The following is a 19,567-nucleotide window of genomic DNA, read 5'->3' on the forward strand; positions in this document are numbered from 1 at the left end:
ATCAACTTACTCCATAGCTCACTTGCATCCTTGTATTTACCTATCTTGCACAATATGTCATTCGAAACCAAATTAGTCAAAATCTTGGTTACCTTATCGTGAGCCTCGAAGCTCTTGATTTGTTCCTCAATCCATTTACTCTGCCAAAGTGATTTCCCTTTTTGTCTTTAGGAGCTTTAAATTCTTCCATTAAAGTAAACAATTTTTCTATATCCATTATTAAGAAATACTCAATCTTGATTTCAAATGATCAAAACTTCCTAATCCAAAAGGAGGCAAAACTCGAATGTCATATCGAAGTCAATTCCAAGGATCCATCTAAAAATTTGATTGCCCTTTGGTGTTGGCTTCATCCTAGGTAAGTTTGATTAATTGTTGCTATCAAAGAGCTCAAAATCACGCATTCTTCTTCTTCCTCTAGCTTTCTTCTTCTTCTAGTGGTTAGTCCGATGAATCGAGACCTTGCTCTGAACCATTCGTTATGGCCCATGTGAGCTATGAGGTGAATAGTTATGATCACTTCTTGATCTCATCCTTATCATTTGAATGTACAATGGAAACCTTGACTTAAACTAATTGAAGCCACATGCATAACTCCAAGATTTACTTGGTATTCGCCTCATAAGTATGACCCGCCCCTTAAGAACTTATTGGTTTAGGTCAATGCCTAAAAACTTACTATAGAATCCGTAAGTGCACGGTTGTCTTCAAGTAATAAAAATATCAATCCCACAGGGACTGTTGATTAAGCACTATTTGATTTCTCATAGTGAAATATCTGGATAATCAAAAGATGGTTTGGTCACAAACGCTTAAGAAGAGAGGAGAGAGAGAGAGCACAAGTGAGAAAAGATGAAGTTGGATTTGGGGATGAATCTAGGATTTTGGTTTCATTATAATGTTAGTTGATGTCTCTATGCATTGTTCATCTACCTAACTTCATGCTTACATTCTTGTAGGGATTCTAACTAAAGTCTGGCATAACCCCCACAATGATTGCACAGGAGAGTTTATCCAAGTTCTAATGTCATTAAGTAAAGAAGTAACTCTAGAAAGTCCGGTTAAAGGGATACCCTCTGTCACAAGGCCCCCGGTCATACAATCGCAAGATTATGCAAGTCAATTCCTAACATTAATTTGGAAAAAAACTCCTCAAACTCTAAATAACTTCCCTTATAGAGAATTCACTACAAGAAAAAAGACTTACAACAACGGTTTTTCACCGTTGTCGTAGCCCATTTTGAACTGTTGTTAAAGGCCGTGTTGTTAAAAGGGGTACCCAAAGACAACAGTTTTTAACCGTTGTCTTTGAAGGCAAAGACAACATTTTTGCAACGGTGAAAAACTGTTGTCTTTTCCTTCAAAGACAACAGTTTTTCACTGTTGTCTTTGAGCGTATGCGTAGGCTCTTCAACAACAGTTTTGAACTGTATACGATAACGACTAAAAACCATTGTCTTTTTTGCCAATTACATCGGTTTGACAACGGATAAAAACCATTATCTTTTTAGCGAACAATGTTAATTAACATCAGTTTGTCACTGTTGTCTTTTAACTCCATTGACAACAGTTTGACATATTTAAACTGATGTCTATAGGTACAATATACAACATTTTGACAATAAAAACATCATCATCCAGTGCAAATTTCATTGATAAAAAACCTACATAATCAATATTTACAATGCAAATTTCATTAAAGTACCAAACATCATCATCCTAACATCAACATTCAAACATCACAAAAGTTTACACAGCCAAAAGTTTATATATATCACACATATATACAAAGTCCAAAATATCATGTTTTGTTGGAGCACGTCTTCTCTACCTGTGCATCTTCTAAACAGCCTGTGCATCTTCTAAACTGCAGCCTTTTCTGGTTTCTCCTCCCTCCTAGCTTCTCTTTTCTTCTCCTTTCACAGAAACAGGGTCATTATCTTTTCCCTAAGGTAAATAGCATATGATTGCAAGTTAAGTCATTTCCCAGGAGTAAATGGCATAAAAAATGGATCTCTTGGAAATTTCAGTTTTACAAAAACTCAAAGAGTAGTAATAGCGTGAAATTCTATTACTCAGTCATTAACCATAGTCAATGAGATTAACCATAGTCAAGTGTTCATCGAGAACAAGTAATGCAACACGATTTCAGTTTACACTTGAAAGTGTTTCAATAGGCATCACTTAGTCGTGAAATTCTAACAGCACAGCTGTGCTAGCAAAATTAAGTAATAGCGTTGACATTTATCATGCAAGAGTTGAACCTAAACAAATCAAAGTCATGGTGCATATTTGAACAAGAAACATATGTCGCCAAATTAAGCACGATCTGAACTTCCTCGATGATAATGCAGATGAGAGAATGATTTTCCCTTATCGAGGACTTCTAGAGATCAGGCATGCCAATTCCAGCTTTAGCATCGTATGTCTTTTCGAGTACTAGTTCAACTGGTGTATCCTTGGGACCAACTGCATAAGATAGTTGAAGTATGATAATAATTCAGATCCATTACAAACAGCTGCAAAAGCTATGGATATGGGCAGACATCAGGTACGTGGGTCTAGCTCCACATTAGGTATTTGAGTTCCGTAGGGTTTTATAGTTGTCATATAAATATAAAATAACAATTCAATGTTTTATTCCTCTCAATTGATATGACAATCGATTAACGCAACCAATGGGTAATAAACAACTGAATTTAAGAAAGCAACTTTAGCAATCAAGTAAAACTGAATGTACCAAAGCTAGGTCTTGGTTTTCGCCTTTCTTTTAGTATTTCAGGACGAGGAATTACAGCTCCAGATGCAGCAAGTCCTCTAGAGACCCGTACTTTAGTTCTGTCTTCCAGATATTTATACCCGGTCTTACATGGCTTCCTGCACGATAACAATTTTACTTATAAAGAGTAACCAAATTAGGGAATTTAACACAAAATCAAGCTGATGAGGCAATGTTGAAGAGATTGTACCCAGTAACTGGGTCAAGAACCTGGACATTGGAAACATGAAGGGGGGCTTCAATTGAAAAGATTCCACCCTCATGTCCTTGCCCTTGTTTGATGTGTTTCTTCACCTGAAATGAGAACAACACAATCTGATAACAGATAGCAAAGGGTACTAGTACGAAAGATCAAAATTCGTGAACCCATCATACTACCACATGGAACTATGATGATCATAAATAACATTACTTGTACACAATAGCACTGGAAAGGTAAAACACGCTGAAGATTACACTAGGCTATGTAGCTTGTTAATTCTCAAAGGTGGCCTTAGAATATTAATAGCTTTTAGAATAGTGTAAATAACATGTTAACAAGAAACAAACTTTCAAATGGAAATGTAAATTGATATGGAAATTATGGAAGCCATATGGGAAATGAATCCTACTCCTGTATGAAAAGTACAAGCAATAACCTTGAACAAGCCTTCAGATGATTATGTCAAATTATGGAGACCAATGCACGATTTGGAAAAACTAATACAAACAAGAGAATACCATATTTCACTTTTCCACTTCACTAAATCATTATAAAGTATAAAATGATTATGCAGAACTCCAGATTGTTCTAGATAGAAACTTCAACTATCAACAACCTATGCGGAATGAATGAAAAGTAGAATAAAATGTCAGTTTAGCTGAATCATGAAGAACTTCTAAATTTCTGAAGAAATGTGTACCGATTCAACATCTCATATAGATTTTTCAGTAGATTAATGTAATCTCTGACAACTGATCTCAACTAAATAAATAACAAACACTTCAATTTAACAACCAGTGCGTTGATTCAATGCTTGATACAGCCCTGATGAGGTGATTGGTCTTAGATTCATGATCTAACTACTGCACCAATACAGTCCATATATGGAATATTTTAGGCAAAAATCACTTCAATTTAGCAAAATAAGTGGTGTATAAAGTCAGAGAACAGACCAAATTTTTCCCTTCAACAATGACTCTGTTCTGAGATCTAATGACACGTTTGATGATACCTGTCTCACCCTTATCCTTGCCTCTTATGATCATGACCTACAAAACATTAGCAAAAGATAAAATCATAACTTCAACCAAGGTAAACAATGATACGTGAAAAAGAAAGAATTGAAGATTACGTTGTCGCCTCTGAGGATCTTCCAGTGCCTGAATAACTTCTCAGCTGCCTTCCACCCCATCCTTCCTTGTGTTGACTGGGCTCTGCCTGTTTAAACCTTTTCCCACCTAAGGTTTAGGTGCAGGAGATGGCTCGCGCCGACCTCTGCTAGGGCTCGCGGCAGGAGATGGCGAGGAGAGGGAGAGGATCGCGGCAGGAGATCGCGAAGAGAGGGACGACTCGGAGAGCATCACGGCAAAAGATCCAATCGCGACTCAATCCACAAATTGGGCATCACCAACAAGAAATTAGACTCCTCCTAACAACCTAATCATCACCTCACAGATCTCATACCATCACATGGAAGTATACTTGCCTGACCAGTTAAGGCACGGCTCGGAGAGAAGAGGATCGACGGTTGTGGTCCGCAGTGCTCGAGCGAGGGAGAAGGATCGCTGCTGTGTTGTCCGCATGAAGGAAAGAAGAAGATCGCCTGCTCGCACACAAGGAAGAGAGGAGACCGGCGACTGGGGCTCATCTCTGATGTTGGCGTGAGGAGAGGCCGGCAACACCCAGGAACTCGCGAGAGGGAAGGGAGGATGGAGAGGGCGGCGTCGCGAGGTGAGGCTTAGGGGAAGAAGTCGGCGATGAAGAAAGGGGTTCGGCGGTCTTGCGGGAGTGAGGGCTCGGGATTAAGGAATTCGGTGGAGAAGGGAAAGTAAGGGAAAAATAAGAAACCTTGGTTTTAAAAATTCGCGGAGGAGTAGCGAAGGAGGAGTTGGAGTGGGTTTTAGGTTTTTTTTATGAAGTTAAAAAAACTGTTGTGTTTTTATGATTCAACAACATTCAATAGACAACAGTTTAATAAAACTGTTGTATATTATCACATAAGCAACACTAAAAGACAACAGTTTTTTAAAACCGTTGTCTTTGACATACATTAGACAAAAGTTTTTAAAAATTGTTGTCTTTGACATATATTAGACAACAGTTTTTTAAAAACTGTTGTCATTTAAAAAAAATTATGGTGAACAACAACGGTTTTCAATAAAACCGTTGTTAAATGGCAAAAAGACAACAGTTTCTCGAAAAACTGTTGTCTATTAGGTGTGGTTAAATCTAAAATTTCTTGTAGTGATTGATTCTAATTTCAAGGGAATTATTTATAAATTAAGGATACCTTTTGTCATAGGGCTCTCTGTGTTAGTTAGAGCCCTAGAGCCAATCATTTGATGATTGTTGTATGGACTCATTGTATCATATTCTTGTATATATAAATAAAGGCATTTGTTTTGGTTATTATACTTACTTGTATTTGTGTCAAATAACTAAGTATAATAGCGTCCGTGAGTAGAGGGTTCTTACCTATATCAATCGGTTAGTTGAACCGATAGTGAGATGATATAGGGAATACTACTCTTAATCATTCCTAGTCAAGTATTAACATTCAGGGACAATGTTAATGCGACGAGACTAGCATGTAGGTCAACTAGATAACTTAATCTCACAAGTCATGGATATAGAGAAATTAAGTTGATACATGGATATGCATTGGAGAATGTATACTGAATGACCCACCATGAGAAAGTATCATGGATCGTTATATGAGTGTCATATACTTTCTCATGTGGCTATTAGTATGACTACTAGTCCTAGGACCTGAAGTCACTATGGTTCCCTACATAAGGAGTTACATACTTTGGCTTCGTCAAACGTCACCCGTAACTGGGTGGACTATAAAGGCGATTACTGAGTATGTAACAAATTATGCGGAGGGATGTGAGTGATGTAGATGGGATCTATCCCTCCTATATGATGGGAGAGACATCGATATTCTTGATAGAGTGAGACCACTAAGTGCATGGTCATGCCCAAATGAGTCAATATAAGATATTGAGCTTATTTAATCGAGTGAGTCTACTTGGAGTTCAAGATTTAGATTGATTAGAGGATGACACGGTCTATACCTTATATTGATCAATCTAGATATCTAGGATAGAAGGACAATGTCATATATTGTGAAGAGTCACAATTAGTAGTCACAAGGTGATGTTGGATCTCAACATTCTTGTAACTTGGGTAGTAATGATGTGTTGCTAGATACCGCTCATTATTTATGCTTCTAAATAGGTTTAGGAGCATTGTCAACGTTACAAGAACCTATAGGATCACACACAAAGGACAATTAGATGGAGATTAGGTTCATTTGATGAACCTAAAGGATTAGGTTCATGTGATGAACCAAATTGGATTGAGAGTAATCCAAATTCGGCTAATTGAGTTGAACTCAATTTGGTTCATGTATTAAATGAGTCTAATTTGGACTTAGATGCATTGAATCAATTTAATTCAATGAATAGGGATTCATTAAATTAAAATTGACTTGAATCAATGGTTAGATTAGATCAACCAAGGGAGAGAAGTGGTCAAGTTTGACTTGACTTGAGAGGAAGATGAAGGGTCAAGTTTGACTTGACCATTTGCCACCTCATTGGTGAGTTGGCATTAAGTGGCTAATGGTGATGTGCCACATCATCAAGGCTAGCACATGTGTGTGCCACCTCATGAGGGAGATCAAGAGTTTTTGACTCTTGAAATTCCATGGAGTATATAACCCCTCATGAAAAAGTGGTCGGCTACTTTTAGTGCTTGTGGAGTTTCAATTTTTGTTTTGTAACTCCATCTTCTTCCACCTCTCATCCACTTCTCCCTCTCCTCCACCTTTGGCCGAAACTTCATAGAGTGCTAGCACACTCTAAAGTTTCTCCTCCACCGATTTGTTCGTGTGGATATGTAACATCCCAAAATTTCACTATTTGAAGTTCTAAAAGTCCTTATAAAAATCTGGAAATGCTTTTAAAATATTCTAGAGATTTTTAGGAATTTTTAGAGTATTTTTATGTAATTTTTGGAGTTCGTTTGGTATTTTTACCCAGAGGAAGAAGTTTTAAAAATAAAAAAAAAATAAATAAATAAATAAAGTTTGTAGAAGCTGGGGTTCGAACCCAGCTCCTCGGCCCAAGCAAAAATCGGCCCAACCAGCTGAGCTACACGATTTTTGTTAACCTTATATGGAGCGAAATATATATAAGCAGTATTTAGGAATGTTTAAATAAATTGAAAAATAAAAGTGCGCGGATGAGGAATCGAAGCTGCGACCTGGGATTTTGGTTAAAACTGGGTTAACCAATTGTGCTAGCAGTCATTTGTTATTATAGAAGGAGAAAAATTCTATTTAAGCAGTAGTTAGGAAACAGAGAATAATAGGAAATAAAATGGTTGCAGCTGGGATTCGAACACGCGAGTCGCGCCCGAAGCAGAATGCAGCCAACCAACAGACCAGCCGCGGGTTTGTTAATAAAACCCGAATCAAGTTGTATTTAAGCAATAGTTAGTTAACAGAATATTAAAGTTATAAGAAGAGAACTTAGGTTTTCCCCGTGACAAAATCTTCTCCTCTCCTCCTCTCGTGATGGCGTTTTTTCCTCTCGGGCGAAAACAGAGACGAAGCTAGGGCTTCGTCTCCGGCGGCCGGCGAGCACCCTTCTCCGTGAGTTCTTCATACCTTTGTGATCCTCTCGTCGAGGAGAGCAAGAAGATACCAAGAGATCGTCGAGGAAGCATATATCCGAAGCCCTAGAAGCCTCCTTCTTCTCGGTTGTAAGTCCAAGAACAGCGAGGTGAGTTGCTTCTCACCTGCAGTAGGAGTTGTTTCGAGCTTTGATTCGTTTTCATGGCTTTCGGATTCTTGTTTTCTTTTGGATTTCGAAGCAAGTTTGAGGGGTTTTGTTTTTTATGCTTACTGCCATGAACCCTAAAGAAAGAAGATTGGGAATTCATGTTTTCTGCCATGTACCTCATTCCAGTTGGTTAGATTGGGGAAAAAGAATGATGGGTTTAATTTGGATGATACTTGTCATGTTTCTTCTCTTGTTTTTGGTAGATAAGGACATTACCAGTGGATTAATCTGTGAGGAACTTGTTATATCTTCTTTTAGGATTTTCTAGAAATTTACTGGTAGTCATCAGTAGATTAGGATTAAATGACAGATGATTATGTTTCCTCATGTTAGCTTTTAGGTTCACAGATAGCTATCTGGTAGGGCAAAAATGGGATTAATCTGAGAATTAGTGATGCTGTTAAGGAATCAAAGGCTTCTAACGTTTTAGATGGAAAGGAATGAATTTGGATTGTTTCATTAAGTATTTGGTTTAGGTATATTTGACTTCCCTACAGGCTTAAAAATGCTGAAAAAGGTAGCAGAGATTTGATTACAGTTCTATAATTAAAGAGGTATGTTTGAAGTTTTAATAGGCACGAAATTTCAAGAGGTATATGAACAGTTGGCTTCACATAAGGTGTGAAATAAGCTTTAGAGCAATTCTCACGACAAGAGAAGCCACAAGGTGCATGAACAAGTTTATAGTGCAGTTTTAGTTTTAGTTTAAGCTTGTACGCAGAACTTCAATCATAGAGCAGATTTTGTAAGCTTATAGTGTAGTTTTATTAAGTATTAGTGTGCAGATTTGATTAAGGATTAGTGCAGATTTCATTGTGTTATTAGCTGGACATAAGCAGTTTCCTTTGCAGAATTTAAAGTGCAGATTTCATTGTGATGTTAGCTGGACATAAGCAGTTTCCTTTGCAGAATATTAAGTGCAGATTTAGTTTAGTTCTTTAGCAAATGCAGATTTCATTTATGCTATTAGTAGAGCACGAGCAGTATTTCTCATTGGCTATTGGAATGACATGATCAGTCCTATTTTTATAGCATGCAGATTTTTATAAGTATGTAGATTTTTGATAGGCTTAATATGCAGATTTTTGTTAAGCTTTGCATGCAGATTTAGGTTGAGCTTTGTATACAGATTTTCAGTACGCAGGGTGTGTTCTAGTGCACACCAACTGTTTGATAAAATGCTTAGCTCAATATAATACTACAGTAGGCATTTTAATAGCTCAGTTAATGCAGTAGAAGCATTTAAAATAACTTATTTAGTTTTGCTTCAGCTTATATGGGACTATGGTCCAATGGGTGGGCTCCCACAGTCGCCTCTAGGTTCAGATAACCTAGTTCTAGGTTCAGATAACCTAGTTAAAGCAAGGTAAGAAAATTAGCTATGAAATCAGTATTTTATTTTCAGCAGTGGCACTGTACTGGATTAGATATCCATTGGGTTGGACTCCCACAGTCGTCCCTAGGTTTAGATAACCTAGTAAACCCTACTAGACTCGGAACTTGCAATCCCGGGTTTAGTTAGGGATGCACGCAGTTGCCGGGCCCATCAGCAGCATGATTATTATTTTAATCTATTATGTAAATAGTTTTCAAAACTTCACAAATTAGTTATGTGAATACAAGTTAGACTCAGTTTAGCATTAATTAGTTTAGCTTAGGTATCAATTCAGTTTCTTATTGATACACATGATAGTTCTATGATTAGTTTTACATGTTTAGTATTTCAGTTAGTTAGATTTCTTTGCTATTTATGAGCATGATTAGCTATACATGTTTAGTATTTCAGTTAGTATGATTCCTTTATTGGTTTATGAGCATGATTTGCTATACATGTTTAGTATTTCAGTTAGTTAGATTCCTTTGCTATTTATGAGCATGATTAGCTTTACATGTTAGCTTTTCAGTTAGTTCCTTTGCTATTTATGAGCATGAGTAGCTTTACATGTTAGCATTCAGTTTTAGCATATTTTTTATTCATATACATGCATATCGAGTTTTTGTGAGTAGATAGCGCTCACTAAGCTTTATGCTTATTCCTCCTACTGCAGATAAAGGAAAAGCTAAAGTATGAAAGGAAGGCGACAAGGAGATGCTGTGATGGTGTGTGATGCCAGGACTATGGAAAGATCATGAGTTTGCTAAGGAAACTGTCAAGACTCCTTTTGAGTTTTCTTTCAGTTATTAAGTTGATAGAGATTGTATTAGTTGTTTCCTTTGTCTATGTTGATTAATTGAGTCTATTCCGCATTGTTAGTTGAGTTATTTCCTATTGTTGGAGCTATATAGTTTCCTATTGCTAGAATAGTTTCTTTTTAGTGTCGTGTTATTATTTCTGCGTGGTTGTGAAAAATATGTTCCAGCCGCCTGTGGCTGTGTATATAGTGTTTGTATCCCAGTTTGGGGTCACCGGTACAGGGGAGACTCTGTCGAAATTTTTCGGTAGGGATTTCTCGAAGTTAAGTAACGTACCTGTTAAGTAGAGTTAGTAGTCAAGTAACGGTCACCTTTAGAGAGTAGTAGTAGTGTAGAAAGGTGGGTCGTTACAGGATACGCATAGAGGAGTATCTACCTTGATACTCTCGAGATCCAGCGAACCTTGAACGAGCGGGATTACGCGAAGGACTTCGCATCAAGGGTAACCTTTTAATCTTGTAGATCTAAAGTAGATCTAGGCTTAGAAAACCTATATATGAAATTTTATTTCTTCGTACGGATTCGTGGCATGGGGATTTCGGGGTTTCCGTAACGCAAAAAGCGGTTTTTGCGGCCCGAAAAACCCTACAGTGGTATCAGAGCCACGTGCGAAGCGTAAACATGTTTTATTTTGAATTTTATGAAATTCTACAGATCTGTAAGTTTCTGTATTTTTATGATTTTTATTGATTTTATGGGAAATTTCCTCGTAGAAGCGAAGCACAAGTGTTTAGACACTTGTAGGCTTCGACTACCAAGAAGATATTTCCGAAACAGCAAGGTTTCACCCCAAATCCTTTTGGGACAGCGGACTAAGGCACTCTAGGATCGCTTAGGAACACTCGCGATGGTTATATCGCGGGTAGGGGCGCTGCCCCTGACCCCGCAAGGGGCTTCGTTCCGCGATTGCGCCTGAAAATCGCTAAACGGGACCGACGGGAATTTTTACTCATAAAAATTGTAAGAAAAATTACATAAATTTATAGAAATTACATAAGTTAGAATTATGTATTATTTTGTGATGGTCATGGCCCAAAAAACCCAATTAGATTGGAAATTCTGTGTTGTAATTCATATTATGGCCTGCGTGCCATTTTCTGTGATGTGCGTGTTGTATGTGATACGTTACCTGCGCGTCGTGCCTTTCCTATTTTTATTTCCTGTTGTAAATTAGTTTAGACTTGAATGTAACTCGAGTTTCACTTTTTTAATGTACAAAATGGAGCGGTGGAAGGTCCACTCGAGACAGAGTTACGAGGAGGGCGCGAGTAACACAAGGTGGTCAAGGAAGGAGCTTGAGAAGCTGTTGATCTTAGGTTGACCATCCGATCTTCTCATTGGCTTGAGAAGATCGTAGTAGGGCCATGACTAATCACAAAATATTTAATTAATTGATTGTGTGTGTATATGTGATGCATGCTAGAATAAGTAATTAATTAGCGCCTTAACGATTCGATTCGATCAATCGTGTATATGATACACCTCGACGATTAGATTAGATCTAAATCACGTACATGATGCGCCCTAACGATTAGATTAGATCTACATCGCGTATATGATACACCTCGTCGATTAGATTAGATCTTAATCGCATCAACTCGAAATGCCTATCATGCAGTGATACCCATCACTACCTCGATCGCATATTGTTGTTGAATCTGCCAAAGCAGAGCAACGCTTGGTCCTGCCTATCAATGCATGGGTGAGTACAACTCAATTAGATTGAGTAACTAGTTAACTCAATTGGATCGAGTTTAACTATAGGCATTTTTCAATTGTTGGTAGATAGGTCAAAATCATGTTTATATTAACTCTTGGGCGTATTAGTCAAAGATAACTCAAGTTTTAATATAAATGTGGATCTTGATCCTATAAACAAGAGTTGCATAGAGATGTAATTGGTAATTAGTTACCTATCGATCATACTAAGTCTTGGGTGATTTAGCCAAAGCTAACTCAAAGCGTAGTATGATGTGGATCTTGTCCCACATGAATTATAGAATTTAGTGGGAGCATCATTTAATTAAAAGGCCTAATTAAGTGATTAATAGAATATGATGTTTATTTATTTTCTGCATTTTTTGTTGTAGATAACCATGACGTCAAATACAAACTCTTTCTCCCTGCGTTCTGTCCTCGATAAGGACAAGCTCAATGGAGCAAATTTCCTGGACTGGTACAGGAATCTGAGAATAGTTCTCACCCAAGAACGTAAACTGTACGTTCTGGAGCAGCCCATTCCGGAGGCTCCTCCTGCCAATTCCACGTGAGCAGACAAAGATGCTTACAAGAAGCATCAAGATGACGCATTAGATGTATCATGTCTAATGCTCACGACCATGAACTCTGAGCTTCAGAAGCAACATGAGTTAATGGGTGTTTATGATATGGATGAACATCTTCGTCAACTATATCAAGGAAAAGCGCGACACGAGAGATTTGAGATTTCAATGGCACTATTTCAGTGCAAGATGTCAGATGGGGCTCTCGTAGGTCCATATGTATTCAAGATGATTGGGTACATAGAGAATCTACAGAGGTTGGGATTCCCACTTGGCCAAGAGCTGGCCACTGACCTGATCTTGCAGTCTTTGCTAGAGAGCTATAGTCAATTTGTCATGAACTACAACATGAACAAAATTAACAAGCCACTACCCGAACTGCTTAGTATGTTACGAACTGCTGAGCTCAACCTTAAGAAGGTTAAGCCCAACTCTATCCTGATGGTTCAGAAACAAAAGGGCAAGGGCAAGCCTAAAGGCAAGGGCAAGTCCCAAGCCAAGGGCAAAGGCAAGGCACTGAAGCCTAAAGGAGGGGTTGCCAAGGATGCTACCTGCTTCCACTGCGGTCAGACCGGGCACTAGAAGAGGAACTGCAAAGTGTACCTGGAAGATCTTAAGAAGAAGAGAAGTGAGACTTCCACTTCAGGTATATATGTTATAGAAGTCAATCTATCTATTTCTTCATCATAGGTATTAGATACCGGATGTGCTTCTCACATTTGTACTAATGTGCAGGTACTGAGAAATAGCAGGGCATTGACAAAGGGCGAGGTGGACCTACGAGTACTATTGCTGTAGGGACTTATTTTCTATCTTTGCCCTCTGGGCTTGTACTAGAGTTGGATGATTGTTGTTATGTTCCTTCTTTGACTAAGAACATAATTTCAGTTTCTTGTTTGGACAAGAAAGGTTTTTCATTTATAATAAAGAACAAATGTTGTTCAGTTTATTTAAATGACATGTTCTATTGTAGTGCACCTATGATGAACGGACTCTTTATTCTAGACCTTGAGAGCCCTATCTATAACATAAGTACCAAGAGGTTCAAGTCAAATGACATGAACCCAACCTATCTCTGGCACTGTCGCTAGGTCATATAAATGACAAACGCTTATCCCAGCTCCATCGAGATGGTTTGCTGGACTCATTTGATTTTGAATCATATGAGGCATGCGAGTCATGTCTTCTAGGCAAGATGACTAAGACTCCCTTTATTGGACACAGTGAGAGAGTGACTGACTTGTTAAGTCTTATAAATAGTGATGTATGTGGCCCTTTCAATGTCGCTGCTAGAGGTGGTTATAGGTACTTCATTACATTTACTGACGACTTTAGTAGATATGGTTATGTGTACTTGATGACACATAAGTCTAAATCCTTTGAAAAGTTCAAAGAATTCAAGAATGAAGTATAAAACCAGCTTGGCAAGAGAATTAAGATACTTCGATCAGATCGAGGTGGAGAATACCTTAGCCATGAGTTTCGTGACCATCTAGCTGAGTGTGGGATTCTATCCCAACTCACTCCTCCTAGAACACCACAGTGGAATGGTGTATCCAAAAGGAGGAATCGTACCCTATTAGATATGGTACGACCGATGATGAGTCACACAGATCTTCCGACATACCTTTGGGGCTATGCTCTAGACACAGCAGCTTTCATTCTCAACCGAGTTCTGTCTGTTGGGTTTTTCGAGCCGCAAAAACCGCTTTTTCGCGTCGCGGAAACCCCGAATCACCCTAGCCATTGGATCCGTGCGAAGAAAAACTTTCAGAAAAACAAGTACGAGTTTCAAACAATGATCTACAATAGATCTACAAAGAAAAACCATTTATACCTTCGATGCGTGCCCTTTTCGTAATCCCGCAAGTCCAAGGTACGTTGGATCTCGAAGTTGTCAACGTAGACAACTCTCTAGTGATATCCACACGAACAAGGTATGTTCTCTAACACACAAGGATGGAGAAGAGAGTACCCCAAGTGTGCTAGCACTTTCTAAGGCTCTCGGATAGGATTTGGAAGAGAGAAAAGAGAGAAAGCGAAAAGGAATCTTATACACTCACTAGTAGTATCCTCCTTTGTGACCTTCACTTTCTCTATTCTCTTGGAACACAACTCACATATCTTCACCCTCCATGAAACCCCACAGCAACAGTAGTAAGGAGGAGGAAGAAGCTAAGGAAGAAGATGAAGCATTAACACACACCAATTCACACAAAACAAAACCTCCTTTTGCATTAGTGTGGCCGGCCACACCATTGTAACCTCCCCATTTAATGTGGCCGGCCACATTAAATGGAATGGGAGGTGTAACCTCCATGAGGTGGCACACCTCATGAGGTGGAGATGATGTGGCTACCATGTAGGATGAGTCATCCTCCATGAAGTGGCAATACATCAAGTCAAACTTGATGTTTCAACTTCCCATTTGGTTAAGTCAAAATTGACCAATTTTTTCTTCCTTGTTGAGTTGAATCCAACCTTTGACTCAAGTCAATTTCAATCTAATGAATCTCAATTCATTAATATAAATTGACTCAATGAATCAAATTTAAATTAAACTCATTCAACAATTGAATCTAATTGAGTCTAACTCAATAAGTCTAATTTAAATCAATCCGAATCCAATTGGTTCATCATATGAACCTAATCTCCATCCACTTGTTCTTTGTGTGTGACCCAATAGGTTCTTGTAATGTTGGCAATGTTTCTAAACTCCTTTATAAATATAAGCAATGAGCGGCATCTAGCAATACATCATTGCTACCCAAGTTACAAGAAATGTTGAGATCCAACATCACCTTGTGACTACTAATTGTGACTCCTCACAATATATGACAAGTGTCCTTCTATCCTAGACATCTAGATTGATCAATGTGAGACATAGACCGTGTCATCCTCTGACCAATCTAAATCTTGAACTCCAAGTAGACTCACTAAATCAAATGAGCTCAATATCCTATATTGACTCATTTGGGCATGGCCATGCACTTCGTGGTCTCACTCTATCAAGAATACCGATGTCTCTCCCGTCATATAGGAGGGATAGATCCCATCTACATCACTCACATCCCTCTGCATAATTTGTTATATACCCAGTAATCGCCTTTATAGTCCACCCAGTTACGGGTGACGTTTGACGAAATCAAAGTACATAACTCCTTATATAGGGATCTATGGTGACTTCAGGTCTAAGGACTAGTAGTCATACTAATAGCCACATGAGAAAGTATATGACACTCATATAACGATTCATGATACTTTCTAATGGCGGGTCATTCAGTATACATTCTCTAATGTATACCCATGTGTCAACTTGATATCTCTATATCCATGACTTGTGAGATCAAGTCATCGAGTTGACCTACATGCTAGTCTTATTGCATTAACATTGTCCCTGAATGTTAATACTCGACTAGGAATGATTAAGAGTAGTGTTCCCTATATCATCTCACTATCGGTTCAACTAACCGATTGATATAGGTGAGAACCATCTACCAAGGACATTATTATACTTAGTTTATTTGGCACCAATACAAGTAAGTATAATAACCAAAATCCAAATGCCTTTATTTATATAGAATATGATACAATAAGTCCAAAATACAATCATCAAATAATTGGCTCTAGGGCTCTAGCTAACAATCTCCCACTAGCACTAGTGCCAATCAGTGTAGGCTCTAAGCCCAAATGACCTAGTGTGACCATCATGCTTCTTCTGTGCCAAAGCCTTGGTCAAGGGATCTGCGATGTTAGCCTCTGTAGGTACTCTGCAAATCTTCACATCTCCTCTCTCGATGATCTCTCGAATGAGATGGAAGCGCCGTAGTATGTGTTTGGTCCGCTGGTGTGAGCGAGGTTCCTTCGCCTGTGCTATAGCTCCATTGTTGTCACAATAGAGCTCAATGGGGTCAGCAATGCTAGGAACCACCCCAAGTTCAGTGATGAACTTGCGGATCCAAACTGCCTCCTTTGCTGCCTCTGATGCAGCAATGTACTCGGCTTCTGTTGTAGAATCAGCTACTGTGTCCTGCTTCGAACTCTTCCAGCTCACAGCACCACCATTAATGCAAAACACGAACCCCGACTACGATCTATAGTCATCCTGGTCGGTCTGGAAGCTAGCATCACTGTAACCCTTTACAGCTAGCTCATCATTGCCTCCATATATCAAGAAATATTCTTTAGTCCTTCTTAAGTACTTAAGAATATTCTTGACCGCTATCCAGTGACTTTCACCTAGATCTGACTGGTATCTGCTTGTCATGCTCAAAGCATACGAGACATCAGGTCGAGTACATAGCATGGGGTACATGATCGATCCTATGGCTGAGGCATAAGGGATCTGATCCATGCGGTCTCTCTCCTCTCTAGAAGAGGGACCTTGAGTCTTCGAAAGACTCATGCCATGTGACATCGGCAGAAATCCCTTCTTGGAGTTCTGCATGGCAAACCGAAGGAGTACCTTGTCAATGTATGTACTCTGACTTAGGCCAAGCAATCTCTTAGATCTATCTCTATAGATCTGTATCCCTAGAATACGAGATGCCTCACCTAAGTCCTTCATTGAGAAGCAACTCCCTAGCCAGGTCTTGAGAGACTGAAGCATAGGGATGTCCTTCCTAATGAGTAGTATGTCATCCACATACAATATGAGGAAGACAACTATATCCCCTACAACCTTCTTGTAGACACAAGGTTCATCTTCGTTCTTAATGAAACCAAACTGTTTGATTGCATCATCGAATTGAAGATTCCAGCTCCGAGAAGCTTGCTTTAGTCCATAAATGGACCTATGCAGCTTGCATACTCTACTAGTATGCTGTGGATCTACAAAACCCTCAGGTTGTGTCATGTACACATCCTCGAGCAGGTTTCCATTTAGAAACGCGGTTTTGACATCCATCTGCCATATCTCATAGTCATGGTAGGCTGCAATAGCAAGCATGATCCAAATGGACTTAAACATCGCTACTGGAGAAAAGGTCTCATCATAGTCAATACCATGAATCTACTTGAAACCTTTAGCTACCAAGCGACCCTTATAAATAAGTCCATCCATGTCAGTCTTTCTCTTAAAGACCCACTTGCACCCTATGGGTTTTACCCCTTCAGGTGGATCAACCAAAGTCCAAAATTGGTTGGTGTACATGGATTCCATCTCGGATCTCATGGCCTCTAGCCATTTCTCGGAATCTGGTCTCATCACAGCTTCCTGATAGGTGGTAGGCTCATCCTCTATGAGCACAACGTCATCATGGTCAGACAAGAGAAATGAGTATCTCTCAGGCTGACGACCTATCAGACCTGCGAAGAGGAATGTCTACTTGAACTGGTTGTTGTTCCTCAACTCCTTGTGGAACATCATCCACAACACTTTGTGGTTCCAGTTCAATTTCCATCGAGGCATCAGTGCTATTGTTCGCATCTTGAACTTCTTCAAGATCGAACGCGCTCCCACTAGTCTTTCTAGAAAGACCCCAGTCTTTGCCACAACTACCTTGTGCTGACTGGGAATGTAGAAGTAATATCCCTTAGTTTCCTTGGGATATCCAATGAAATAGCACTTGTCGGATTTGGGTCCTAATTTGTCTGAGACTTGACGTCGTACGTAAGCCTCACAACCCCAAATCCTCATGAAAGACACCTGGGCATCTCTCCCAGTCCATATCCTATATGGTGTCTTTATCACGGCCTTGGATGGAACTCGGTTGAGTATAAAAGCTGCCGTGTCTAGAGCATAGCCCCAAAGGTATGTCGGAAGATCTGTGTGACTCATCATCGATCGTACCATATCTAATAGGGTATGATTCCTCCTTTCGGATACACCATTCCACTGTGGTGTTCCAAGAGGAGTGAGTTGGGATAGAATCCCACACTCAGCTAGATAGTCACGAAACTCATGGCTAAGGTATTCTCCACCTCGATCTCATCGAAGTATCTTAATACTCTTGCCAAGCTGGTTCTGTACTTCATTCTTGAATTCTTTGAACTTTTCAAAGGATTCTGACTTATGTGTCATCAAGTACACATAACCATATCTACTGAAGTCATCAGTAAATGTGATGAAGTACCTATAACCGCCTCTAGCAGCGACATTGAAAGGGCCACATACATCACTATGAATGAGTCCTAACAAATCAGTCGCTCTCTCGCTGTGCCCACTAAAGGGAGTCTTGGTCATCTTGCCTCGTAGGCATGACTCGCATATCTCATATGATTCAAAATCAAATGAGTCCAGCAAACCATCCTTATGGAGCTGGGATAAGCGCTTGTCATTTAAGCGACAGTGCCAGAGGTAGGTTTGGTTCATGTCGTTTGACTTGAACCTCTTGGTATTTATGTTATAGATAGGGCTCTCAAGATCTAGAATATAGAGTCCGTTTATCAGAGGTGCACTACAATAGAACATATCGTTTAAATAGACGGAACACATTTGTTCTTTATTATAAACGAAAATCCTTTCTTGTCTAAACAAGAAACTGAAATTAAGTTCTTAGTCAAGGCAGACACATAACAACAATCATCTAATTCTAGTACAAGCCCAGAGGGAAGAGATAGATGGTAAGTTCCTACAGCAATAGCAGCAACCCGTGCTCCATTGCCTACTCGTAGGTCTATCTCACCCTTCGTCAATGCCCTGCTATTTCTCAGCGCTTGTACATTAGTACAAATGTGCGAAGCACATCTGGTATCTAATACCCACGATGAAGAAATAGAGAGGTTGACTTCTATAACATGTATACCTGAAGTAGAAATCTTATTTCTCTTCTTCTTAAGATCTTCCAGGTATTCTTTGGAGTTCCTCTTCCAGTGCCTTGCTTGTCCTTGATATAGGTGACAAAGATGTTCAACCATATCGTAAGCGCTCATCAACTCATGTTGCTTCTGAAGCTCTGAGTTCATGGTTGCGAGCATAAGACAGGACACATCTAATGCGTCATCTTGATGCTTCTTGTAAGCATCTCGGTCTGCTCGTGTGGCAGTGGCAGGAGGAGCCTCCGGAATGGGCTGCTCTAGAACATACAGTTTACGTTCCTGAGTGAGGACTATTCTCAGATTCCTGTACCAGTCCAGGAAATTTGCTCCGTTGAGCTTGTCCTTCTTAAGGATAGAACGCAGAGAGAAGATGTTCGTGTTCGACATCATGGTAATTCTACAACAGAAATAAATGCAGAAATAAGTATCATATTCTTAATCATTAATTAGGCCTTTAACTAAATGATGCTCCCACTGAATTCTATAATTCATGTGGGACAAG

At 39.2% G+C, this 19,567-nt stretch overlaps 1 protein-coding gene across 1 annotated transcript; it reads right to left on the reverse strand.

Annotated features, from left to right (window-relative positions):
- Positions 1-2,116: 2,116 nt before the first annotated feature.
- LOC122000092 (50S ribosomal protein L24-like) lies at positions 2,117-4,310 on the reverse strand. Its single transcript, XM_042554635.1, has 5 exons — positions 4,114-4,310; positions 3,935-4,030; positions 2,970-3,073; positions 2,741-2,877; positions 2,117-2,469 (listed from the first exon to the last, which is right to left on the reverse strand). The coding sequence occupies exons 1-5, from the start codon at positions 4,171-4,173 to the stop codon at positions 2,387-2,389; spliced, it is 480 nt and encodes a 159-aa protein (XP_042410569.1). The 5' UTR covers positions 4,174-4,310; the 3' UTR covers positions 2,117-2,386.
- Between the last annotated feature and the right edge of the window lie 15,257 nt (positions 4,311-19,567).

This window comes from Zingiber officinale, chromosome 7A (genome assembly GCF_018446385.1).
Source record: "Zingiber officinale cultivar Zhangliang chromosome 7A, Zo_v1.1, whole genome shotgun sequence".
NCBI classification, from domain to species: Eukaryota; Viridiplantae; Streptophyta; class Magnoliopsida; order Zingiberales; family Zingiberaceae; genus Zingiber; species Zingiber officinale.

Excerpts from the sequence above, each read along its gene's own strand:
- LOC122000092 (XM_042554635.1), bottom strand. The coding sequence starts at position 4,173 with ATGGGGTGGAAGGCAGCTGAGAAGTTATTCAGGCACTGGAAGATCCTC. Across the intron at positions 2,878-2,969 it reads GTTCTTGACCCAGTTACTGG|GAAGCCATGTAAGACCGGGT; the intron begins GTACAATCTCTT and ends GTTATCGTGCAG. Across the intron at positions 2,470-2,740 it reads AAAACCAAGACCTAGCTTTG|TTGGTCCCAAGGATACACCA; the intron begins GTACATTCAGTT and ends TATCTTATGCAG.